Source organism: Nasonia vitripennis (genome assembly GCF_009193385.2).
Source record: "Nasonia vitripennis strain AsymCx chromosome 1 unlocalized genomic scaffold, Nvit_psr_1.1 chr1_random0004, whole genome shotgun sequence".
NCBI lineage: Eukaryota > Metazoa > Arthropoda > Insecta > Hymenoptera > Pteromalidae > Nasonia > Nasonia vitripennis.
Window position 1 is genome coordinate 777 of NW_022279590.1, and position 26,216 is coordinate 26,992.

The window sequence follows — 26,216 nt, forward strand, 5'->3', positions numbered from 1 at the left end:
CAGCAGATAATGAAGAACTAGATTTTGAATACAAAAAAGAGCTCTAGAATTTTGGAGAAGTAGCAAAACGAAGCAAATTTAAGTCTCAAACAGTGCAAAACAGATTCAAAAAGTATCATCTATTAGTCAGCTACGTCGTTGGGCTCATTCAATTAATAAAGGTGGCACGTATAGAGAAAAAGTAGCACAAATTTGTCAGTATAACCCTGGATAATTTTCAAGCAGCTCTCGACAGTGGTTCAATTATCCATGATGAAGATATAATTCTATGGGCCTTACAAGCTAAAAAAGAAATTGGTTTTGATGATATTAGATTCAAAGCTTCTAAACATTGGTTACTCAAATTTAAGCGAGCACACCGAATAGTTTCTAGGAAATAAATAAGTTCATAACAAGAAAAACACTAGAAAGTAGTGCAGAACTTACGGCTAAGCTGAAGCATTTATCGATGACGTTAAATCGTGTATACCAAGGATTGGACTCGAAAATTTGTATAATACAGATCAGAGCGGATTTCAGCTAGAAATGCATTCTGGAAGAACATTAGCAGTAGAAGGAGAAAAGCAAGTGCAATGTCTGGTACAGTCAATTTCAGCAACAACGCATAGTTATACTATACAGCCACTAATATCAGCTACTGGACAACTGTTGTCACCGCTATTTCTTGTTTTAAAGGAACAAGTGGCAAGTTTGGCCCTATTGTAGAACAAACATATTTAGACCAGAAAACGTGTACGTGGAAGCATCCAAATCTGGAAAATTAACAACAAGTAAGGGAACTAATAACAATTTTTACATTGTAATATCGTTGATCAGTTAATTAGTAAGTCGTTTAATTGCAGATCACTTCAAAATCTGGTTGGAAAAAAATATTTTATCCCTATGTAGGCCATCACTCAATACTATTACTTGATTCTTGGAGTGGTCATTGTGACAAAGTTATAGAAGAAACAATGCCACAAAATAAAATTATTAACATAAAAAAATTCCAACTGGAACCACAGGAAAATACAACCACTTGATGTCTATGGATTCCGTATTTGGAAAAACTTTGTCCGAACATTTTCTGATAATGTAATGTTAATGGATCATGATATGAATTTACATGTGAGAAATAATATAATTAAACTTCAATCATTGGTTCACAACCAACTGTCTTCACCGAGATATATAGATTTGTTTAAATATTCCTGGTATAAAAGCGGTTACGTCAATGAAAAACCAGATAAATTTGATAATCCTATAGATTTCAGTTTTGGAAAGTCTTGTGCAACACATTGTGAAATAGAAGGGTGCACAAACATTGCAATTGTACGATGTGGTTGGTGCAAAAAAGCATTGTGCTTTAAACACTTTATGAGGACTATCATTATTGTAAAAACATCGTAAAATAATATATTTTATGCTCAATACAAAAAATGCACTATGGCAAAAGATAAAGATTGTAGATTATTATTATACTCTAATATTATAAACAAAAATACATTATAAGTTGAATTTACAATAAAGGAATTTCAATAACATTCTGATAACAATTTCTACGGAAATTATAAAACTGCTTCACACACAGAATTTTCTTGTTTACAAATTTAGGAATTTGAGGTGGTTTGGTTAAAAAGCACAACCATTTAGCCTATTTGTTCTTTAGGGGTTTAGGGTTTAAGGCTCTTTAGTTCACATGTACAGGCTACAAAGATCACACATTTATAACAAGTTTTTATGAAAGTTAAAATTTTTTTTCGACATTTTCGTCCACCACATTGGTTCCGCCATTTTGAATTTTCAAAATCTGATATCAGATTTGCAAAGAGCGATCTCGAAACCCTTATATACAAACCTTCTACAAAATATTATGGATTGAAGTATACTTATAGTTATTTTGTGTTAGGGTGGTTTACCCCCTAAAGGGTAGTATCTATGAAAAAATCGAAAAACTTAATTTGTTTATTATAGATGTTTACAAATTTTTTCCAATTTTTTTAGTCGTTTAAAACTTTTTTATTATATAAAATTTTTTTTCGATATTTCCGTCCGCCATATTGGTTCCGCCATTTTGAATTTTCAAAATCTGATAACAGATTTGTAATCAGCGACCTCGAAAACCTCTATATACAAATTTCTACGAAATATTATGTATTGAATTACATATTTACAGTTATTTTGTGTTAGGGGTGGTTTACCCCCTTAGGATAATATTTATGAAAACACCGAAAGACGTCAACTAAATTTTGTTATTAAGGATCTTTAAACATTTTTTCCAATTTTTTTAGTCGGTTTAAACATTTTTATTATAAAATTATGCCAAAAAATATGTTTTCAACCCCTAAAAAATAGGGGATGCTACCCTTACTCTTCAAATCACCATGAAATACTTGCTCTTTTTGTAAGAAATAACCTCCAATTTGTTTCATTGAAAAATATTAATTTTAAGCCGAGATATTTAAAAAAAACGCTTTTTGGGGGTTAACTTTAGGGGAGGTTTTTACCCCTTAAAAGTGAAAATTAGCCGATAAAAAAAATACGTGTCTCTTATTTTTTTATGTTCTACAACATATATGAAAATCATCAAAATCGGTGAGTTCGGGTTGGGTACCTTTCCTTGTAAGAGAATGGGTTAAGTTTCACATGTAAAAGAAAAATCTTCTTTTTATAAAATTAATAAGAAATATTGATAATGTATTTATAAATTGCTATGTATTCTGTATACAAATTTTATTAAAACGTTATTAATCAATCTTTCATATTGTAAAACTGTTAAAGTGTAAGTTAGGTACTACATATCTTGAAATAGATTTTATTTTAGCTATAAGGAACTATAGTTAGTAAGTATACCGGCCTCGCGAACAGGTAACTGCGTTTACCTCTGCGGGAATTTTACTATTATGTAAATAATATGTAATTTTTGTCTGGTTAATAAAATAAAAAAAAAATATATATATATATATATATATATATATATATATATATATATATATATATATATATATCTGTGTGGCCACACAGCACCCACTCGCACACACACACGCGCGCGCGCACATATACAAACCTAACGCGCACGCGCACGTGAAGACTCCAGCGTTAGTGCCTCGAACGACGCGGCCCGGATTAGATCTCGGTTTTTCCAGCCGGGCCGAGCGCATTTGAACAATTAAGTCATCCGCATCGAGGAGGCAGTAAAACGCTCGGGCCCGCGCTCGAACCCTTTTATTGCGGTCATCCGCACCTCGACGCGGGCGGCTAAAGCTCGCCGGCGCGGGTATTCCCTGGCGTAATAAAACATTAAATGGCCGGCCGTTTGGACCAGCTGCCCTCGCCACCGACGCGCTATCCGGACCGCGCGTGCTGCGTCCCTGCCAATCCGATCGGCGATCGGTACAGGAGGCGGAACGATCGAGACCTTCGACGGTCGACGCTGGAGCCGACCAGAAACAGTTCAACTGGAGCCACGACACGAGTCGCATCACCTCCAGATCTTGTCACGCAAATCAACGACAAATAAAACGACCGCTCCGAAACATCAAGTTCCGCGTTATTCGATTTCTTCACCTCACATTCTCCTTCACTCTCCTGCGTGACCTCACTCCCAAAGTGGTGATCTCGACGTGATCTGGCAGTGCGACGTACGTAAACGCACATCCACCGGACGAATTCAACTGGCGAGCATCGGCGCGAATAGTGCGAGTTCAGTGAAGATAAGAAAAAATGGCAGAATCAGCGACGCAGAACGCCTCGAACACCGAAGCGCAGCAGCAGTCAGTCACCGATTTCCTGCTGGAAGTCAGCCGGATTGCCTTCCGTGCGCCTCCACGTGTGCCAGACGAGCCCGAGATGTGGTTTAGCCAGTTGGAGCACAGTTTCGCCAGCGGAGAAATTTCCAGCGAAGCCAGCAAGTTCAGTTACCTCTGTAGCAGCTTGGATCCGCGGTACTCAGTGGTCATCAAGGACCTGATCATCACTCCGCCGACTGAGACGCCTTACACGACGACGAAGGAGGAACTCCTTAAGCGGCTGAACGTGTCGCAAGATGCCAAGACGCGGAGGCTGCTGGAAGACCAAGTGCTCGGCGACCGTAAGCCTTCGGAATTTCTACGCCATTTGCGCGGACTCGGCGGCACAGGCGTCTCCGAGTCGCTACTACGCACGCTGTGGCTCTGTCGTTTACCTACGAATGTGCAGTTGATTCTGGCCACGCAGCAGGATACGCCGCTTGACAAAACTGCACAACTCGCCGACAGCATCGTGGAGACGATACGCGGCGCGCCAGCAGTACACCAGCCGCAGATCGCCGCAGAGACGCCGCAGCCCAACTTGCTGCTCGAGGCGCTGACGACGCAGATCGCTCAATTCACGACAGTTTTTATATATTAATGTATTCTTATAGTATGAGAGAGGTCCATGATACCAGGTAGTGGAAAGTCATTTTAATAATAAAAGTTTGTATAGAATAATAAATATATTCAGATTATAAGTCAGGATGAGAATATTGCATTAATTATTGCATATATTCTATGTCACAATATGAATAAATAAATCCGCTTTGATTTTTACAAATAAAATTTTGAATAGATACGCTTAAATTTGCGTTATCTCTTTTAGTTCGAGAATTTTACAAGTATTTGACAAGTCTTTAATTTTATTATATGTATAGGACTGATACGCTTTAAGATGCGATATCGTGCCTAACTCTAAATTTTATAAGTATATAAAAGATTCGGAATAATTCTAAGTTTTTCTCTCTGATACGCGTAAATTGCGTATCAGGTTTGACAGGCTAAAGTTATAAGTCTTTTGAAAATAGAAAAATTTTACAAGTTCGAGAAATATTCGAAATAATTCTAAGTCTTTTATCTTCTCAAGGCGTAATTTGTTCGTGAGAAGAGACTAGTCGCATAAGTTGCGCTGGAGCTAGTGAGCTGGTACAGGCTTTGCCTTTTATAGGCTATGGAGAGAGCGGGGATCGAGCCACCGGAAAAACTCTCAAATTCATACATGCACACATACATACACACCTATATACAAAAATCATTCATACATGTATAATTCTATACGCGCGCCGCGCTGCTGCTCGCTCGCTACTCCTACTCGTATTGCAATTGCGCCGCTGCGCTCGCCGCTCGCTCTATATAGATATATACGCGCGTGTTGCGCGCTCTCCCCGCTTTCTGCTGCTTCCTGATGCTTCCTGCTGCTGCCGCTGGCTCGCTCGTGGCGCTGCTGGTGTTGCGCTCAGCTGTTTGCTTTGGCGCAGAATTAAACGCGCGTATAATTTAAACAAAATATTCAGTAAATTTTAGTTTTTTAGTTTTTTGCGGAGCTTGTACGGGTTGTTACACACTATTTACATTTTGCCCATATCTATATGTTCGAAAATTAGTTTGATATGCGGAGAGAGAGCGAGAAGGTTCGAGAGCTTGTTATCTTAATTTCAAATTCGACGTTTTCGCTAGCCCACACGGCACCAATGAGGTTGCCATGGCAACGAGCGCTCGCTCGCTCCTACTCTGTCTCTCTCCGCCTGTTTCGCGAGCGGTCTTCTGCCGCTTTCGCTGATTTGTGTTGTTTAGTTTTCGTATTGCTGAAGCGCTGTGAGGACTCGCCTCACAGTGTCGACCGTTAAACAATATCGTTTGTTAACGCGTCGGTGCTCTAACACTCTTCTAATACTCTTCAATTTTCCATAGTCAATACATTTGTAATCACACTCTTTTCTTTTCAATAAACATCAATAGTTTGACGGTATACATAGTATACCTTTTCATCTCAAATTTAAAGAGCGTGTTATTATTTTCACATTAATTGTTTTGATCCGCAAGTCTCTATCAAATTCGAGAGACTATAAATAAAAAACATATATATATATATATATATATATATATATATATATATATATATATATATATATATATTATATATATATATATATATATATATATATATATATAATTAGAGATATTTTATTTGTTTATAATTAATGTATATATATCTACATCTATTATTATATAAAAGTAAACGTAATGTACCTGTGTACTCTGAAGCCATTCAATTTCGGCCTCAATATTTAGGCCTCAAAATTTGCAGGCCTTTACAGATTTGGATCTTAAAATTTACGACTATATATATATATATATATATATATTGTCGCAAAGACTAGAGAAATGTACAAATATTGCACTATTATATAAAAGTAAACTTAATGTACCTGTGTGCTTTAAAGCCATTCACCTCTTTTCTCAATAACCGACATATTTTATTTGTTTATTAATTATTTAATATTTCATGATATACAATATTTTTTGTATATATCTTATTTGAATCATCATTATTTTTAGTTTCATATTTTTTCCATGTATTGAATTGGGATTAATGTTGCACGTTGATCTTCATTTATCTTCATTTATATTTAATGGTAATTTAAAAATTACATGCGAAGTTTTTCCATTTATTAATAAATTTGCTGCTATTACCAGTGCATGCTACAGGTAAAACACTTATTTTTTCATTATTCAAATGAGTGATAATTGTATTTAGTAAGTAGCTTTTTCCACTACCTCCAGGTCCATCAATAAAGAAACACTTAATTTGATTAGCTTTATTAATGACACTATATAATATAAGCTATTTTCGAATAAACAACGTAACATTTTCGATGCAGTAATAAATAATGATTGATTTTCAATTTTTTTTTGTTGCATAAAATTCTTCATAATTGGTTTCCTCAACATCCTTACTAAAATTAGGTAAATTGAAATCAGTCAGTGTATACCTTTGATTTGTTAAAATAGATTCGATATGTTCACCTATTTCTTTAGTTAAGAATGAACTGTAAAAATATGCTTTATATTTTTCAAACAATTCTTTAACGTTCACTGGGTGATGAAAAACACATATATAACCAAACAGGTTGCACAGAGCTTTAGGAAAATCACTGTTTATGACTTCTTCTAAGCATTTGTCCCATACTTCATCGGTGGTTATTAATTTTCTAGCTACAACTACTTCATGAAATGTTGTTTATGTAACATTTTTTAATGCTTTTAATTCTTCATAAGATTGAGCCCCTTTTACATGTAATAATGATAATCATAAAAAAAATCTTTCACGATCCTTCGGATTTACAAAATACATTCTACTTATAATTGGCTTCCAAACTTTGTTCTTGGTGTCCATTTCTTTGTTTTTTCATTGAGCACGTAAAAATATGGTATATCAACATACAAGTACTGTCTAGCTTGCGGATCGTTTGCATTTAGTTCAAACCATGCAGTCAAAGTTGTGTTTAAGTTTTTATTAATCAACTCTTCTTCTGATCCTTCCTTAAAGAATACACATTGTTTATTTTTTAAATGTACAGCTTATCGGTAAATTATGTATGATAAAACGTACATTGAATATTGTAGTAGACGATACATTGCTTCTGGAGGGCTTACATATCTTGTATTAAAATAGTGTTTTATTTCATCGTATTTGAAATTTTCTTCTTCACATTCGTTTTCATTATTACCTTGACTCATTTTTGAAAATGCACAATCATGACCCTTATAACAATATTTAAATAAATATTTGACACATTGAATAGTTGAACATACTTCAACATTAATATGACAATTAAATTTCAACAATAAATAAGGATTGCATGGAGCTACAAATCAATTATCAGCTATATTGTTTTTAATGAAACGAATTTGTTTTCCATTGTCACTTCGTCTATAAAGAGGATATCCAGTATTATTAAAAGTAGTTTGCTCATTAAATTTTTTCGAAAAGATTTTGGTACATTTTTTGTTTCGCTATTCATACATGGTGAATTTAAATTATTTTCACCACAAGGGCCATGTATCATTGATTGCTAAACGATATTATGTAACCTTGGATATTTTATTTCATCAGGTATTTTTGCACTTATAAATTTATCAACATCATCTGCATTGTTCAGTTTATGATTTTTATGAATAAAAGCCAACAAGTGCATATGTGGTAAACCTCTTTTCTGAAACTTAATTACATAAGTATATGTAATGCATTTTCCAAAAATGTTTTTTTAAGGATTTCATTTAATAATTCATTAACTTTTGCATTAAAAACTTTTGCTACTAAATCAGGTCTATCAATAGATCTTCATTTTTTCTCAAATTTTGTTTAATTTTCTTCTATTTTGGGTTACATGTCATGGCAATAAAAGAACTGGTTTACCATACTTTCGAACTATCGTCATTGCATCTGAAAAGTTTTGTTGTAACGATCGTGGACTTCCTGAAAATGTTAAAGGTAATATAAGCATTTTTCCAATTTTCACGTTGTCATCTTTGCTTTTATTTTGTAAATGATCCATGACACCTTTATATAAATCTGTCCTTAATTGGTGTTGATTTTTATTTGAAAAAAATAATTGTGAACCTTCAACTTTTACACAAGCATCAACAATGTATTGTTGAGTTAATTTTCCTAAATTTAAGTAAAGATTAAAATCATTTATAATGCTGAATTTATGACAATCAAATTGTAGCATTGAAATATTGTTTTTGTTATTTTTATTTTTCATATTGGGCATCCATCCAAAACCTCTATTAGGATATATAAGTGGATATGACATAGGATCTACATGTTTACTAATGTACGGTGTATTATTAGGAGCCCTATATTTTGAATATATACACACATTTCGCATCTTCTGGTGGTTGACCATTTTCACCTACAAATACCACAGCTACTTCATTACATTTAGCTGCGTTATATCTACGTTTATCATGATTAGAATTGCGTGTTAAATACATCATAATTTCTTTATTATTTAACTCAACGTTGTTTTCTTTTTCGAACGATTTTGTTCTTCCATTTCGACTTCGTGCATCATTTTGTAAGATTTAGCGTATATGTTTACTTGTCGAAAAAAATGATCTTATTCTTTTAATAGCATTAGAGAACATGAAACATTACTTTGTAATCGTGATTGCGAGGCCATTTCATTATCAATGATGTATAGTTGCCCATATCTCCTGGCTTCGTTTTCGTCTGGATGTAAGGTATAAATATTGTGGTGTAACGTTGTGGCCTTGCTAGCGCGAAATCGGATAAGTGTGTCCCACCGAGCTTAGGGACCGACGCGCAAGGCTACCACATTAACAAAAGGATCGTCGGGTGACGACGTCCTTCTGTGCTCGGCTTATTTATGAATAGAAGCAAGGGTTTTAGCATGCACAATAATGACAGCATAAGTCCTCAGCCATGTCCCTCACTTCTTCTTTGTGCTTCGCCACCACCACTAATGAAAAATCGTCAGCAAAGCTTACTACTGTTGCTCCTTCGGGTAATTCCAGTCTTAGTACCCCATCCTACATGAGAGAGAGAGAGAGAGAGAGAGAGAGAGAGAGAGAGAGAGAGAAAGAGAGAGAGACGTAATATTATTAAATCTAGGCTTTGTTTTTCTTTACGATTTTGCTTTCTCCTAAAAGAAGTTTTGTAATAGTGAAATTTTTAACTTAAATTTAATTATATACAAAAATATAAAAGTTTTTTTATTCAAACTCGGTTGGAAATCTATTTTGAGGTGTTTTCTCATATTATCTCCTTACAAACAACATCACATTTTCTCATATTATCTCATTACAAACTATATGAGGATGCTAAAATATTTTAATAATATATTCTATACAAGTTAATATAATTTTGATTATTTTAATTGTTTAAAATATGCTTCACAATAAATTATAATAACCCTTATTGACCTAATTTAATAATAATAAGATATAAATAAGCCAAGACCTTTTCCGCATCAAAAATGCGATAAAAAAATGACTAGAAAATTACGTTTTTTTTTTAAATTGAAAAGTAGACTTGAAAAGTGTTTAAATTTTGGTCTGGCCAGATTCTAAAAGAGTACAATTAAAAGTACCCGCCTATGAGTTGCTAGATCTGTTCAAGCATGAATAACAAAGTTTTTCGCGCTTAAAGTTGACAGACAAAGACGGACAAATTGGGTCAATAAGTATATTTGAATTATTTGTTATTTTATTATTATATATTTTTTTTTTATTTTAGAGATCATTTGCCTGATTTTTCACAATTCAATCAAAATGTCAAGAATGGTTCCTTGAACTTGGATGCCGAAAAAACGTTGTTGTTTTGTGAACTTTATACAGACAAATGGTTATTAAAAAAGCCCTGTATTTTTCCAATGACAAGGTAAACGTTCTATTTAAATGATAATATATTTAAAAAATAAACCATTACATAATTATTTATAATTTTAGTTCGAATACCTTGGGTATAGGTATATCATCAGATGAATTGGGATATCTTATTTTTCACAGTACTCAAACTGAATTGTATGACGAAAATAATATCATTTTTTTTTTGCGCTTACTTTGGTTACAAGCAAAAATATTTTTATATCAAGGCGAAGCTGATATTTCTATCAGGACTTTGGAACTAGTAAGTACATTCTTTTAAATTTAAAAAAGATATCTTTCATATTTTATATATTTTACTAGCATTTAAGACTTCTCTCGCATGTACTTGCTCAGTTTCATCAATTTAATATTACTGAACCCTTAGTAACATTCAATTATGAGGAGATCCGTATCTGGACAGATATGCGATGACATAGAACTAGAAAAGTTGTCCTGTATTTAAAAAAATGGTACAACTTTGACAAAAAAAGTGCAGAGAAACAGAGTTTAGCCCGTGGGAAAGTTAAGGAGATAATGCGCTCAGCTGTTCTGTTGGTTCTACGAAATGTTTCTAGTTTAGTGTGTCGTTTTTTATAACACTCTCTATAACAGTCTTTTTTTACCCCACTGTCATTCGAGCGCGCTAACGCTAATTTTCCTGCGCATACACCCATCTTGCGCATTGGCTGATTGCCGAATAAGGATCTTTAATAATCATCAAACGTGATGATCGCGGTCAAATCCTACGTTTAGAAAAATCCTAGTGCATGCGAGACTCTAGGTGTTGCGCACCTGTGTTGGGAGGCACAGCGTCGCAATTGGCATCCCTTGTAGGGATTCGCGATCATCGAAAGGGAGAGGTAAAGTGTTTTCGCGAGTGTTAGTGTAAAGTGCGCGGAGTGTGAGCGACGAAAAGATGCGCAGCGGGCCACGAGGCAAGCTGCTGACGTCTTTTCATGTGGAGAGAGACGGCGAGGAAAGCTCAGCGATCAGTCGTCAGCTGTTGAAGTCGCACCATGTTGTGCGATGAATCAGATGACGAAACGGCCGTTCGTAGTGGGACTCGGAGTAGAGCCCAACGATAAACGTGATAGCGTGGGAAGCTCTACCGTGTCCCCACGAGATGTGCTGCGACGCGTGCGTTCTAGCGACAGCGAGTCAGCCAACGGCGACGACTGGCAGAAAGTACGTCATAAGCGTCGTCGGCGGGGCTCGCGAGTAAAGCTTTTCGACGAAAGTCGGAAACGAGGAGACTCCTCGGTCTCGTTGTCGAGTGACAATGAGAGCCAAGAGAGATCTTCGAGTTTGTGCTCGAGTGAGAGAGACAGTGTGTGTACTGTGATCGCGAGGTGCGAACGGCCAGGTTACTTGCGGTTGTCCGAAAGGACGATAGCAAGAAGCGCGGCCTGCGCAACCTCCAGCACAGTCAGTGACGTGGCCGAGAGAGATGTGTTGCGAGGAGGCTCGGGCTCAAGCATAGACGTCAGCATAGACAGCGGCTATGCGAGCCGAGTGAGTGTCGATCGCAGCGAGAGAGACGCTCGTGTGAGAGAGTTGGAAGAATGCGGACTCACTCTTGAGGATGCGAGAGCTCGAGTCTTTGAGGAGGAGCTTTCTGTAGCTTGGCGAGAAGCTTACGAGGAAGCCCTCCTGGAAGCTCGAGCGAAGCTGCGGGACGAGTTAGCCACGCTAGAGCATGAGCGGCGGCTGCAACGAGTCCGTGAGGAGGCGAGGGAGACGGCGCGAGAGCAGGTACGGTTCGAGGCGATAGAGCAGACGCGTAAAATGGAGGAAGAGCGAATAGGGCGAAAGCCATGTTTGCTAGCCCCAGTCAAAACGACTGATTCAGTTCGCCCAGCTACTCTAGACCAGCTGAGAGGCAGACCGTCTGTGTTCACGAGTGATATTGGTGACGCGGACAAAGAGTTGCTAGAGCCAGAGCGCGAAACGGTGCGACGCCGCGTCTCTTGGGGCAACTCTGGAGGTCGGCCGAGTATGCAACGGAGCTGTGTGAGCTCGGGTGAGGAGTCGGAGGAGGAGAGTGGACAAGGAGAGAAGAGTGCGGAAGAGGAGTCGGAGGAGGAGAGTGAGAGGAGAGAGAAAAGTGCGTCGAGAAAGAGACGGAGACAGAGAGGTTTGCTGAGCAGTGACAGCGAGCTCGAAGTTAACTCGATCTGCGAGTCTAACTCAGCGAACCTGACATTATCCGAACGCCGGAAAAGATCAGCCGACTCGCTCAGGGCTTTGGAGTTCCTGAAGCATTGGGAGCTCCAGTTCTCGGGCGAGAGTGATCACGAGGAGGCGGAGGAGTTCTTTGATCGACTGTGTGAGTGCAGAGTAGCGTTAGCGGTGCAAAACCGCGAGCTGCTAGCGGTGTTTCCGTGCATTTTCAAGTTGCAGGCAAGCCGCTGGTATCGGGCGAAGAGAAAGAGCCTGCGAACATGAGAGATGTTCTGCCGGGCCTTTCGTCGCCGATACATGGTTCCGTATTGTCGGGAGGATTTGGAGGAAGATCTGCGCAAGCGAACGCAGCACAGAGAAGAGAAGATCGCGGCGTATATCGCGAGTCTTCAGTATCTGGCTTCGCGCTTTCGCCGACCTCCATCCGAACGTGATTTGCTTCGTATCGCATATCAGAACCTCCTTCCGGAATACCGGAAAGCTATTGGCGAAAAGTGCGTCAACAGCTGGGAGGAGTTGGGGAGGTACGGCCGACGCTGGGAGCGGCTAAAAGAGTTAGATAGCCGTTACGCACCTCCGCTGCCAGCGGAGAAGATGCGCGTTCCTGGTGCGGCGTACAAGGAGGAAGGAGAGACCCAGAGAGCCGCTGCAGTCGAGAGGACAGAGCATGCAGGCCCTGGTGACGAGTTGCCTTCTATCGAGGTTGAGGAGAGGACGAGTGAGAGAAAGAGAGCTTCAACGAGGAGAAAGAGAGCTACCGTATGGGGCGGCCTGGTGCGTCCGACCGCTAATGCCGTGGCTCGAGGGGAGAGGCGAGGAGATGGTGCGTGCTTCACCTGCTGTAAAGTGGGGCACCGGGCAAGATATGATCTGCTGGGCATGCCAACAAAAAGGACATTCACGAAGGGAATGTCCTGCGCGTAGGCAATTGCCACAGACATCATGCCAACTTTGCAGACGAGTGAGCCACTCAGGTCTGTGTCTAGATTGCCGGAGAAAAATGGCAATGATAGAAAGACGGAGAGCTGAGGAAGGAAGTGAGAAGAGAGAGAAGTTAGCGGAGGTGGAGAGAAAAGGATGTGAGAGAGTAGTGCTAGAGAGATGTGCAGGGGAGAGAAGAGTGTTGACCTGGGACCTAGTGAAAGGGTTAAGGTAAACTTCTCCGAGAGAGGAAACATTGTTAAGGGGAGGGAATTGCGACGTTGCAAACGTCGCAGCCGCGTCGATACGAGGAATCTCGTTCGATGCGGCCAAGCTCTGAGTGCGCGGAAGAAACAAGCGAGTTGGATTGTTGTTGTCGGTGCCAGCCTGACGTCGAGTTCGAGGAACGGGCCGGCTAACCGTCCACGTTAGCGCGAGAGTGAGCATCGTTGGCGCGAGAGTGAGCCTCGTCGGCGCGCGCGCTGATTGGTCCTCCGCATGTCGCGAGCCAATCAGCGGTCGCCGATGTGCGACTCGCTATCCGCGCGGACTGCCAGCCAATCAGGCGCGAGGAAGATGCGCGGGCCCGTCGAGCGCGAGTGGAGAGTGAGCGCGTGAACGAGCGGGAAATCGGAGAGTTCTCTCACGACTGTCGACGGAGTACGTCGACGTGCGAGAGAGATACGTGGCCTCCTCTGTTACGAGGAGATTTGGGAGAGTCTCCCGAGGTTGTGCGAGTGTGCGAGAGTGTGAGATAGTGACAGGTGCAGCGCGTTATCACAAGCAAGTGCCGACGCCCGGACGAGCCAGGAACCATCCGCACGAGAGGAAAGAAGCTAGCCAGTCCGCCATCATCGTCCGGAGGACCAGAGCAACCAGCAGCCTTGGCGTGTGGGAGAGCCGAGGAAGCTAGCCGTCACCAGGTCCACGAGAGTCAGGGAGGCGCCGGCGGGAGCACCGACGGACGTCCACCAGGGAGAGAGCGAGTAAGAAAGTATTAGAGAGAGAGAGAGAGAGAGAGAGAGAGAGAGAGAGAGAGAGAGAGAGAGAGAGAGAGAGAGAGAGAAAGAGAAAGAGAGAGAGACAGAGAGAGAGAGAGAGAGAGAGAGAGAGAGAGAGAGAGAGAGAGATCCGAGAGTGAGGCGATGGGGGGGTCAGGGAGGCGCCGGCGGGAGCACCGACGGACGTCCACCAGGGAGAGAGCGAGTAAGAAAGTATTAGAGAGAGAGAGAGAGAGAGAGAGAGAGAGAGAGAGAGAGAGAGAAAGAGAAAGAGAGAGAGAGAAAGAGAGAGAGAGAGAGAGAGAGAGAGAGAGAGAGAGAGAGAGAGAGAGAGAGAGAGAGAGAGAGATCCGAGAGTGAGGCGAGTGTGGTGCGGGCACACTAGAGAGAGAGAACTCGAGAGACCAGGGTGTTGGTGTGCAGTGCGGGCGCACACCAAGACGTCTTCTGCGCGAGGCGTCTGGCCAGCGCACGCGAGAGAGAGAGAGAGAGCAGTGCGAGGAGACGCATGTGCGTGAGATAGAGACAGCGCGAGAGCAAAACCTATAGCTGCGCGGCTGCAGCAGGTCGGGCTTGCCACAAGCGGGAGGCATAGCCCGCGCGCGCGCGCGCGAGAGAGATTAGATTAATTAATTTTTATTATTGTACATTATGTTGTACATATATCAATATAAAGAAGTAAAATAAAAAGTATAAGGTATTCAGTGTGTGAGTTTGGTGTAGGCGTGTGTGAGTTTGGTGATAGCACGAGTGACGAGTGTGAAATGAAATGGTATGAGGTGAGATGAGATGAAAGTGGAAGTGTGGATGTTTGTGTGATGTTTAAGTGTTTTCCATATTGAAAAAGTAATTTTTCGCTAGTATTTTAAAGTTAGATATGGATTGTGTGTTACGTATTTGAGATGGCAGGCTATTCCAGAGGTAAGAGGCGCTGATGAAAAATGAGTTCCTTAGTGTCTCCGTTTTGAAGGGCGGAATGTCCAGTGGAGTCACCTCACCCCTCACAGGCCTGAGCGCGACGTGGAAATCAAAATAGGCAACTAGATAAGATGGTGTAGAGGTGTTGAAAATTTTCCTTAGAAAACAGGCCATAAAATATTTCCTACGTCCGGCGGTGGTGAGCCATTGCAGCTCACGCCTGTAAGGGGAGATGTGCTCGCCCCTCCTTACACCATAGATGTAGCGGATCCCCGTATTGACAAGTCTCTGTAGTTTTAGGTCAAGTTCTTGTGATAAGTCACAGTAAACAAGTGAGCAGTAGTCAATGAGAGGGAAAAGGAGTGCCTGCACCAGATGTTTGCGCAGCCTGAGGCTGGTGCTCTTCCGAAAGAAATAGAGGCGATACATTAAAGAGTGAGCACGTTTACAAATTTGCGTAACGTGCTCTTTCCATGTGAGCTTGGAGTCTAGCACCAGCCCCAGATTACGCACAGATGATTCAAAATTGACCAGGGCTCTCCCTATATTTATATAGGTGTTAGCGGTATTAGGTAAAGCATTTATATAATAGGGGGAACCCAGGACAATAGCCTTGGTTTTAGTAACATTCAGTTTAAGCCTGTTCAAAGCAGCCCAGCTACTAATCCTCTCGGCGTTAGCACTCATCCTGACAGAGCAGGAGTCGAGCTCCTCGAGGTGGCATTGGCTGTAGATCTGCAGATCATCCGCATAGATGAGATGGGACATATCTGCATCAAGGCAATAGCCAATGTCATTGATGTACAACGAGAACAGCAGGGGTCCTAAGACAGACCCCTGTAGAACACCGGTGTTAAGTGGTAGAAATGCAGAGATTTCATTGTTGTCACCAATGACTGCTTGCTCTCTTCCCGATAGATATGATGCAAGCCAGCGGATAACCTGCTTAGAAAAGCCGAAAGAGGGTAGCTTTCTGAGTAGCCTGACGTGACACACCGTATCAAACGCCTTGCTAAAGTCAAAAAGAAGTAGAAGGGTGACCTTCTTTCTGTCCATCCCAAGCCTGACATCGTCAGTCAGCTTAATTAAGCCGGACTGCGTGCTGTGGCCAGTGCGAAAACCAGTTTGGAAGTTGTCGAGGTAGAGTCTTGACTCTAGGTATTCAGATATCTGGTTGTGCACCAGCCACTCCAGCGCCTTGGATAGAAAACAAAGTAGAGAGATCGGACGATAGTCTGTTACAGCAGTTGGAGAGTTGATCTTATTTAATGCTCTTACGAGCGATGATTTCTAGGCCGAGGGAAAGCAAGCCTCGCTCAATGACAGGTTAAAAATTTGACAGAGTAGAGGAGCGAGTATTGGCAATGCTTTAGTAATTACAACCTGTGGGATGCCGTCACTCCCCCTGGCCTGGGTATTAAAGTGCGATACTGCAGCAGACACGTCCGACTCAGTGATTTCCCTAAAGATGAAGTGTTTAGGGAGGTCTAGACTCTCGAGGGTTCGCAGATATTCCTCAACTGATGGAGCTTGAGGATCATTTGAGATGGAACTAAAGTGATGGTTGAGAGCATCTGGAGAGAACCGAGAAGGTGGAGAAGATTTAGAGGTAGAAATACCGAGTTTTTGTAGTTCCCTCCATATCTCTGCAACGTCGGTCAGGGTTGATAGGCGTGAATAATAATAATCCAGCCTAGCTTCCTCAATCCGTTTGTGGGCGTCATCTCTGGCAACTCTATAAAAATATAGGTCCCAAAGTAGACGACTTCTGCGAAAACGCCTGTAGAGCCTATTCCTTTCAGTTAAAAGGTCACGAAGAGCCGCGGTGAACCACGGGTGACGTTTGCGTCCGGGAGTCACAGTTTTTAATGGGGCGAGAATGTTGATGGCGTTTGAGATGTTAGTGTTGAGAATAGTGATGCATTCGTCTAGTGATGGCGTGGCGAAGGATGACCAGTCACATGCGCTAAGGAAGTCCCTTAGCTTCTCAGCACAGATTCCTTTATAGTTTCTGTAGGTGTATGTGGTAGGGACGTAGCGTGGAATCTGTACGTCGAGTGTGGCCGTGATCAGGTCATGTCCGTTTATGAAAGGGGTGTCAGTCTTCCAATATGAGAGCAGTCTATCCTGCTCATCAATTAAACAGAGGTCTAGCCAGGTGTCGGAGTCCGGTCTGTGGTGAGTTGCACCAAATGGCACAGACATAAGGGAGTTCTCGTCGATAAACGCCTTGATGAAATTGGCGTCTTCAGACGAGGAAAGTTGGTCAGCGTTGAAATCACCCATGATGACCTTCGTGGAGTAGTTATGCATATGAAGTGTTAGTTGGTCAATAAAATTAGATCCCTGGATAAAGGGAGAATGAGGAGGGCGATACACAACCCCCACGAAGATGGGTGATATTCCCTTAGCCGTGACTTCACAGAACAGGTACTCCGGCTTACCTGGTTTGCCCGACCATTCACCATCAGATGACGAGATAATAGAAGCTGTTAATGAATGATGGATGTAGAGGGCCACACCTCCACCATTCCTGTTTCTGTCCCGTCTGTAAAGAGTGTAGTCATCCAGTGAAGGGATGGATGATATCTTGTCACTTAACCAGGTTTCAGTCACAGCCATTACGTGAATCTGATCATCTCAATGTGACCCGTGAGAGAGTTCGCATTAAAATGACAGACTCGTAGGCCTTCAGACAGAGACGCTTTGGAAATAGATGCGAGTGATTTAGATGTGGATGTGTTAGATGGAGGTTTTGGTGGGATGATGTGTAGCTGTTTTAGTGTGTTTGTGTGTTGTCCGTGTTGGCTGTAGTCGATGTTCGGGCTAAAAAAGCCTGTAGATTTTCTTCAGATGATATGATGGTGGCCCGTTCATTGTCTTCGCCAGAACGGATATAGATTCTCCCGTCTCTCACGTACGACCGGCAGCCTTTCCTCTTTTTAGCCTCCAGCCTGGCCCTGATGCACAGCTTGTGGATGTCTGGAGGAAGCAGCTCGTTGATGTTAACGAGTCCTTGGTGGTCTGGATATAGAGCTTTCGCTTCCTCCAGTAGTCCAGCATCGAGTTCGGTGGTGTGTAACTTGCGCTTCCTGGCCTTGGCCGCTATGATTGAGCGGGCCAGGGCACTGGATGATAATGTGACAGCAAGGGGTGGAGATCTGCTGTCACCTTGCGTATTGATGTTGTTTGCGTCTAGTCTTCCCATTGTCCTGACGGTTGCCACATCACGTCTTAGGACAGTGGGATCCAGTGCAGCCAGGACAGCGTGACCCAGGAGCGGTAACGACGACTCCTTGGTGTAGGCCAGGCCAGAGATTACCACCACAGAGAGAGAGAGAGAGAGAGAGAGAGTCAGCCGTCAGCGGACTGGACCTGGGCCTGTGGCCCGCCGTCTGCTGCACGAGCGTGGCTCGTGTTTGTGCGTCCCAGCGTAAGCCCTGCGTGGCTAAACTGTGCGCGGGAGGCACTACAGCCACCGTGTTGTAGGGTAGGGCTGGGCGAAATACATGTGCAATAAAACTTAACCATTGTGTGTGATCATTTTCCCCTCTCCCTAGCGTTCTCCCAAACGTGATGATCGCGGTCAAATCCTACGTTTAGAAAAATCCTAGTGCATGCGAGGCTCTGGGTGTTGCGCACCTGTGTTGGGAGGCACAGCGTCGCAGGTGTTGCATTACTATACCCGGTGGGTTGGATGTTTTCATTTTTTTACAAACCGGCTGAGCGATTTCTCATTCTTCGTTTTCTTCGCTTGGCTGTGTGTTTTTAGGCGTTTCGTCGATTGTGATTGACTTGATGCCGTACGCGCTTAAAAGGTTTAAGTCGTGATTTGTAAGATAGATCTTAACAGGGTGTCCAAATTCGTGATAAAACGAATAAGAATTGTTCAAATAAGCTGTTATAGCGTCAAACTGATCTTTTAAAAGAGTCCAGCTGTTTTCGTCGAGTTATGTTTTTGTACATTGGCCCGTTACTTATGAGTTTAATAACTGATTATAGTACCCATCACTGTACTCCAGGCCGATGCAGACTCTCTTTGAGTTGGATTTGTTGAGCGCGTAGGTCGTCGACAGCAGTAGATTTGGAAATTCAGCAGTCGGACTACGTTTGCCGGGTGTTTGACAGTTCGCCATGGTGAAGCACAAAAAAAAAATTCACGGTACTATCTCACTTGTAAAAAAAAAGTTGTTATAGCGTACAAGTGCACAGTCAGAGAGTCTCGATGCTACTATAAAATCTCGCGACCGCCGTCGTCTTTTTAATACAATTTTTCCCACTACCCTTTCGTAGTCCAACAGTTATACGGTTGTTGAAAATACGGCGTAAGGACGTTACAAACTGGCCGTTAAAAATAAAAAATAAATCTTTTCATCAGAGAAAAATACGACGGACGACATCCGTTTGTTTAGAAAAGCAAAATTCGTTACTGCTTAATAAAGGAATACTTGTGCGTAGGTAGAATGAGAACACATTTATATTACGTTCAATATTTTTCTTTATTCAAGATTACAACTACATCAAACACATCTTAATCTAGAGGTACACGCTTGATTACATGGTCCTGAGCCTAGAGAACGCTCATCGGCAAATGTAGACGCTCGCTTACATTTTTTATATTTAAGTTTATTGCGAATCTTTTTATAAAATTTGACGACAAGGGTATCGTTTTGCCCAGTGTCTTGTGAGAATAAGCGGCAAAATGTCCCGAGTCTCATACCGCAACACATGTGATATAAAAACATAATAGTGTATTGTCCGCAGCAAATCGAGTCGATGCTTTGAAGAGTTTTTGTATTCCAGCGAAAATATTTACAGTTCTTACGTAGGCGTTCTATATGATGTCTTGATACCGGTGGCAGGCCATAACTGTCGAAATACGTGCCCAATCTATTTTTGTCATGTAAATAGCTACCCAGTGTGTTCCTGGTTTAGTGTGATCATCGGTGTTACATACTATTGCTGCTAGCGTCATCAGCACCCGCGGTATCCGATCTGCAGCGTAAACCCCGATTGTCCGGGCTTTTAAGCCTTCTAGGGCTCTCATAATCTCGGCCGTATTCATTTTTTATTGTAGTTGAATCGGTGTCGTTACTCGCGTATTCGTCGTCGTCGCTGCCGCAGGTGTCTTCGTTGCTGTCGATTTTGTCCACCACGTCCCTTCCTCGAAATTGCACAGTGTTACCTCTTCGAGACCACATAGGCTTTTGAATAGCTGGATAAAACACATCGGTGCCAGTCTCTTGTATTTTTTCCAATATTTCACTGGGCACGTGTGAATGGATCCACTTTTGTAGTATATGTGCTCTCAAGAGTGCACAGTACGATCTTTTATAGGTGTCTGCCTGACAGCCATAGTAGCTGCAGACCTGCGGGCATTTAAAGCGTCTCTGCAGTTCACCGAAACCAGCTGTCGTGTAATCATCGAGATTCTCGACGTTGCGCGTCGTTATATATTGGACATATCGTATAGTCGCTGGCGATCCTCAAGGAGCAGGGTAACTCGGTAAATTCGTGCGGTGGCAAAATCGCCCAATGAGAAATGACGTGTCCTTGCAGAGAAACTACAGCCACTTCTTTGGGCAAAAACTTGTCTTCTTTGTCCCTGAAGCCCTGAAGTTATATCACGTAATCGTAATCCATGGTGAATGTATCGGGTGCTGCTGCTGCCGACGTCGATCAACTGAGTCGACGATATACAGCGTCAGAACTCTTATAACTTTTTTTTCTCTCTCCCACCACCCAGCCACTTCAGGAATTAAAGTCCGTTATAATTTGTCTATTCGAGTCGATTTCGAGCACGTTGTCAAACTCTGCGTAAACAATGCAGTTTATTGTTTCCGTTAGAGCTTCGGCGAAACTATGGCTGGTAAAATGCGCTGACAAATCCGGTGTCAGACCGAAAGCAAACAGGCAAAATCCGTTGGGATAACCGTAACGATCGATATCGAGACCCTCGTTTAGGTAACGTATACCTGTGCCTGAAAAAACCGTATGATAAGCGTCTACGTATAGTTTATGGTCACCGGTAAAGCGTGGCTGCAACGGCCTACTGGAGACTTGAACGCCGTCCACGTAGAGCGAAATAAAGTTTATGTTAAAGTGAAAATTGAAAATTGAAAGGGTTGAGCTTTCTATTGCCGTTGGAGGCTTTATTTTTAACAAAGCCCAGGATGATCCTTTTGGGTAGCTGTCCTAGTATAACGTTGTCCAGGGTGTCGCCGAGTATACCGCTGTGCAGCGTAAACGACTTGACTTCGGCCCTTGTTAAGGGGTATTTGGCTGTTGTTTTAGCAAGAGCATTCGCGTGCGCTAGTAAAATACCCGGGCTTATCTTGGCACGACGCACGATCAGTGTGACCTCCTTGATGTGCACCGAAAATTTTCCGTTGTCGGACAGTGCATGAGACAAAAGGCGTCTTTGCTACGGACCAATCTTACTCTCGCGTCTACACCGTTGATCAGGAATTTCGGTTGATTAAAAACGTCACAATGCAAATGTCCGATCATGTCGACGGCCTTGCCACCAGCTGTAAAGAACAGTCTGTTAATGAGACCTTGATTCGCACCATCAGCCTTACGATCTAAATTTGGCGTGGTATCCATGGCATCGGCGGTGTCGATGCTCCACAAAGCAGATGTGAGATGAGGGCGCATAGCAGGTGCCGCATAATTTAGCAGCGTTTCTATGTAGGCTCTATACGGATACGCATTGTTTGGCGGTGAAACTAACTTTTGATTGAAAAATATGTCAATCTGATCAATCATTGAGTGTATAAAGTTATTCACAGGGCCAACTTTGAGATTTTCGCTGGGTGTATCACTAGCTGGTAGTATTTGAACGGTCAGGTGCAACATGGTGTGCGCGAGATCGATGTAGTGATCGGTTGAACTTGGAATTAAAAATTCGAAGGGTGAGTCACCATCGTCGCTGAGCGACGAAATGGGTTTGTAGTAGAGATAAGCGCTACTTTCGATGGATGTTTGAGTGAGAGGAAGAGTAAAGAGATCTAGCTCGCTCTTCATTCCCTCGCCGCTGCACGCGTGTAGATACGCCATTGTTATTAATTTTTAGGACCGAAAATATCTGTCACACTTCTGATCCGCCTCTTTCTCTTCTTTTTGCGCTCTAATTTCTTGCTTGGTTTTTTGTTTATTCGCTTTTTTGATTTTGCCTTGCGACGCACGTTACGTACCGGTGCACGGCTCTTCTTTTACTGCCGTTTGCGCTTGGCAACAGGACCTATATAGCCGTTGCCGCTCATCATAATTTGATCAAGCTTGTTTTCTGCTTTTCTTTTCAAATTTTTACCCGACTCTTTCAGTCGACCGCTGAGGGCTTCTTTGAAATTAGCACCGTTATTGGCGACGTCGTCGATTACATTCAGGCCCGCGCGAACAGCTTCTTTGCCGACCGCTTTGGCACCGCGAGATAAGGTGCTATTCGACGAAAAATCGAGCCCAGAAAGCTTCCAATACCTGAACCTCGTTGGTAAGTCGCTCCGGTGTATACAGATTTTACACCGGCGCCGCCACCGACTTGGTCGTTATAGTAATGAATATAATGACTCATTTTATGCCTACAGATTACGCTTAAAGTGAAGCGTAACCGTCAGTGTCCCGTACTCGAATGGTATTTTTTCACCGTGCTGATCTCTTATATCGATAACGATATTTTGGAAAGAGTGCTGCAGCAGTGAAATGTAATAGATCGGTGCAAACTGTTTAACCATGTACGTGCCGAATTTGTACTTTGAGTTTTCAAAAGCGACTATGCGCAAAAGTGCTGCTTGCGTATCGCCGACCATGTACGGTGTGCATATGTCTGTATAGACGTAAAGCTGATCGGGCACAGCGCGTGCCAAAGAGGCAGGTCTACTACCCCCGTTATTGCTTACACCCAAATTCGATGTTACAAAAGTGCCCGTTTGTCTGTGCACGGCATCTTCGAATCCAAATACGCGTCGAATCTTTTCATTAAAGGTTGTATACTGAGGATATTTACATTTACAAGTACGTCTCAAGGTGTAGTAGCCTTTCTGAAATTCAGTCGGTGCGAGTATTTGATGCTCGCGAATATCTCGTACTTTGTTCAATTCTTCGGCCAGCTGGTCCACAGTTTCGTATATTCCATGAGGAAAATTGTAGTACTGATCGCCGTCTTTGCTGGTCTCACTGCCAAGTTTAAAAGTGTAGTACGCCTCGGGTTCTTGAATGTGCATAACGGTGCGCGGCACGTGGATTTCGGCTAGGCCCACGTGCCAATCTCCTGTCAGTCTTATTTCGCGGCACAGATGCGTGCTGAAACAAGTTGTCGCGTTATCGGGACAATAGACCAAGCTGCTGTTACTCGGTAGCACGAGATAAAAGTCGTCCGCGTTATCCATAGTTTAAACACCTTTGATATCGCTCGCTTTTATCCAAGAGTTAAATTTATCGGGATATCCCAGCCACTTAACAAACAATTGTTTTTTATTTCCGCGACCCTTGGTTTTAATTACACGCTCTATCTTGAATTCTTGATCAGTTAGCATACGAGCAGCGCCTACGCGCACCAATTCCTCGTTGTAAAAAAATCCGTCAATGATTTCACCATTGAGATCCTCCAATTCGTATATGTAAATACCTTGCCGCTGAGTTATGCGTTTGATTTTGAAAATTTCTTCGCTAAAGTTTTTTTCGAATCCTTTCGAAAAGGTGCCCTTGGATCGACTGATGCGCACGTAGTAGTTGACACGGTATTTAGGCTGTATCGGGTGCTTCTTTTCACGAGCGTGGCGCTGCTGTTCTACGTTGTTGCGGGCTTTGTACGCATTGTAGAGATTAACCGCAGCAGGCCTCATATTTGTAGACGTGTGAATCGTGTTGTTGTATGCGTCGACAATTTTCTGTAACACGTCAATGTAACGTTTGGTGTTGCGGTGGGTAAAGTACCTCCACATACGCTCTTTCAGCGTACGATTCACGCGTTCAACTACGGCCGCTTTGATATCTGGATTTCGGGCGGTGCAAAAAGAAATGTCGTATTTTTTGAGAATTTTTTGAACAGCGTAAAATTTTTTAAAAAATCGTGCTGATGAGCGGTTCGAGAAGCAGTGGTAAGAAAAAACCACCGCTCTGCATTATAGTGCCTTTTCGACGTTTCCAAGTACCAGCGGTTGCGGCGGCGGCTACCTTACCCCGAGCGGCGGTTGGTGGTTCGATCAATTTTCTCAAGACGCGTTTGTGCTTTTTTAGACGATGTTTTCGCACTCCTTGATCTCGACTATTCCGTGTAAGACGTTGAGCGCGCACTCGCAGATACACTTGATGAGCTGTTTAATCAGCGGTCCGTATCAAGGCATCGCGCTGTTTTGCGTTGGCGTGACAGAGGGCGTTCAAAAGTGCAACGTGTTTTTTTGAAAAATGTTTACCACAAACAATACGTGGATCGGTGCTGCTGTTGCAGGATTTTCGTACGGCCATCGTCACAGAAAGACTGCTTTAGTCTCGTTACAATCGGCACATTAAATAATGTTGTGTATCGCAGCCTGCATCTATCGTCGAGTCTATTTGCCACGACGAGGCACGTACGCGTATTGCTCCTGTTTTAGATTCAAGAGTAGATAGCTATGGGGGCGACTACATGCATCCATGTAGACCTCTTGCAGAAATTTCGAGTCTTCGGGATAAACTTGTCGCGCTAGGTACTGGATTTGCGCACGGTCGCGAGGATTCTTGAACAGAACGATGTAATTCGGATTGAGAGACAAATCACGCTGATTTGCACCTTTGTAAAAAAGATTCTGACATAGATATATAGTGGATATGTTTTTGTGATGACAGCCACGTACAAACAAATCGAGTACTACACTGTTAGAAGATTCACGCATCAAGTCGTCTAAAATTAGCAATTTTTTCTTATCGTTATCGTTGAAATAGTCGCTTGGCTGTGGTAATCCTTCCCGAAACTCTATATTCAAATTACCGGGTATTTTGAATTCGTTCCTATACGTATCTTGCCATTCGCCATAGTAAAATAATACGCGATCAAAGCGCACGTTGCACATTTCTGGCAGATTAGCGAGAAACCGTTTTACGAATACGGTTTTTCCACATATCGTTGGGCCTGATATGATGCATGTGAACGGATGCTTCCAACGAATATCCATCTTTGTTACTGACAAAAACAAACAACCATCCACCTGTTTTATTGTCGACGATCCCCGTGGCGGCGGCGGCGCGGTCGAGGCACGTCACAGTCAGCTCATCGCGTGCCTCGTTATCAGCTGTTTTCCCGGGCTATTACACGCGGTGTGATCAGCTGATGAAAAGTGTACCTTAATTGCACGCTTGTCCTTGACGGTGTCGTTTTATAGTGGCATCGGCGCCCGTCGCGATCCGAGTTTTTCCAAGTAACCATACAGTTCGAGGCGTGCCTGCGCCGTTGTGTACGCTGCTATGACGACATTCGTATATAGGGTGTCGATGTTACAGCTTCTTCTCTGAATTGCCAATTTACATACAGAATGTCATCATTGATAGGTAAGATGTCGAAAACCTCCTTATTGGTAGTAAATAAAAGCTTCAACAAATTTTCGCGTGATTTGACAACAGTGGTTTGTTTCATATTTGTGCGCTGACCGAATTTACCCCATAAGCTATTTAAACAAAGTTTGGCAACAGCCCGTAATCCAGGATTTTTCTTAATTTTTTCACGATCTAGAACGATACCCTCATCGCGCTCGTACTCGGCTAAATACCGCGCTTTCGCATTTTCGTTGATACACCAGTTGGGCCAGTCGGAGGCTTCTTGTTTTATCTTCAAAAATAGATTTATATACTGCGCAAAGAGCCCACCTTTCGTACCATCGAAGCGCGTCGTGTCGTACTGCCAAATGATGTATATCTCGCTTATACGATAACCGAGCTCAACAGCTTTGCTCAGCTCGTCCGCCACCCAAGTACCGGTAAACTCACGATCCGCTATTTGCTCGTGATGACAATCTTCGGTGCGCGCCTCGGCGCAACAAGAGCGACATAGCGCAAA

The 26,216-nt window shown here is 42.5% G+C and overlaps 1 protein-coding gene across 1 annotated transcript in view; it reads left to right on the plus strand.

Moving 5' to 3' along the window:
- The first annotated feature begins 3,702 nt into the window (after positions 1-3,702).
- Positions 3,703-26,216, plus strand: part of LOC100680504 — a 272,326-nt gene continuing 249,812 nt past the window's right edge. The window contains exons 1-3 of the mRNA XM_031933565.2: positions 3,703-4,331; positions 10,036-10,179; positions 10,248-10,428. Coding sequence (XP_031789425.1) covers positions 3,703-4,331; positions 10,036-10,179; positions 10,248-10,428 — 954 coding nt within the window. The remainder of the gene's footprint in view (positions 4,332-10,035; positions 10,180-10,247; positions 10,429-26,216) is intronic.